A 1,001-nucleotide genomic window follows, 5' to 3' on the forward strand; every position below is an offset into this window, starting at 1 on the left:
GGACGAGAGGGGTAGGGGTGGGGGAGTTACAACAGGAGCACCCATTTCTTGCTTAACGGGGTCAATTGTTGTTTGGTTTTAAAAGGATGTGAGTAGGAGAACTGGTAGGACGAGTACACGCACTCTTTTCTTTACGGGACTCAATCTTTTTGTTTCCGACGTCAACACGCACTGGTTCATGGGGCCAGTGGGATGTGTCTGGTCAATACAGGAAGATCGTGGCTTGATATCTCACTGGTGAGTTATTCGAGTAACTGTGGGAATGGAAAGCTGAGATAGCGTGAGGAATAATGGAGAGGGAGAGGAAGAGAGAGAGAGAGAGAGAGAGAGAGAGAGAGAGAGAGAGAGAGAGAGAGAGAGACACACACACACACACACACACACACACACACACACCACATAACTTAATCTCTCACATTAGTACCCTGTATGTAAATTTCCAAACACTCCCCCCCTCCCCCTCACCAAACCAAAAGCACTCTCCCCTTCCCCCATGGCTCTACCCCCGTCCCTCCCAGAAAACACACCCAACACATATCATGTGTCGTGCACACTGCCCCGACAAAAGTACTTTGGATCAACTAGACATAGAGTGGACATCATACTGGGTCGTAGTTTAAGTAAGAGTTTTACAGCACTTGCAACACAAGAAGATCAATGAAGTCCCAAAGATTAGAGGTGTTACTAGAGAGTTTTAAAAAATACAAAAAAAAGGAGGATTGATGTTTGATTGAAAAGAAGGAGGAGAGATAGGGACGATAGATGTTTGATAGGAAAGAAGAAGCGAACCACACACGGGCACTCAGTAACAACCACATACTCTTAACCACTGACAATTTTTATTAATAGTAATTCTATTAACCTGGCAAAAAAAAAAAGTTGTTCCTGTATCCGATCCGGACATTGAGGATTGCCTCGTTAGTGAGACAGCTTCCTGGGCCTTCGGCATATTGTGGTATGGTAGTATCAAATTTAATTGCTGAACGATAATTAAAGTACAC

General features: G+C 44.3%; 1 protein-coding gene across 1 annotated transcript in view; it reads right to left on the bottom strand.

The window, feature by feature from the left end:
- Positions 1-495, bottom strand: part of LOC100533292 (glutamate receptor 1) — a gene marked incomplete in the record, with an annotated part of 42,396 nt that extends 41,901 nt beyond the window's left edge. The window contains 1 exon segment of the mRNA XM_013089585.2: positions 466-495. Within this exon segment, the coding sequence (XP_012945039.1) occupies positions 466-495 (30 nt within the window).
- Between the last annotated feature and the right edge of the window lie 506 nt (positions 496-1,001).

The sequence above is a fragment of the Aplysia californica genome, unplaced genomic scaffold, assembly GCF_000002075.1.
Source record: "Aplysia californica isolate F4 #8 unplaced genomic scaffold, AplCal3.0 scaffold00991, whole genome shotgun sequence".
Taxonomy (NCBI): domain Eukaryota; kingdom Metazoa; phylum Mollusca; class Gastropoda; order Aplysiida; family Aplysiidae; genus Aplysia; species Aplysia californica.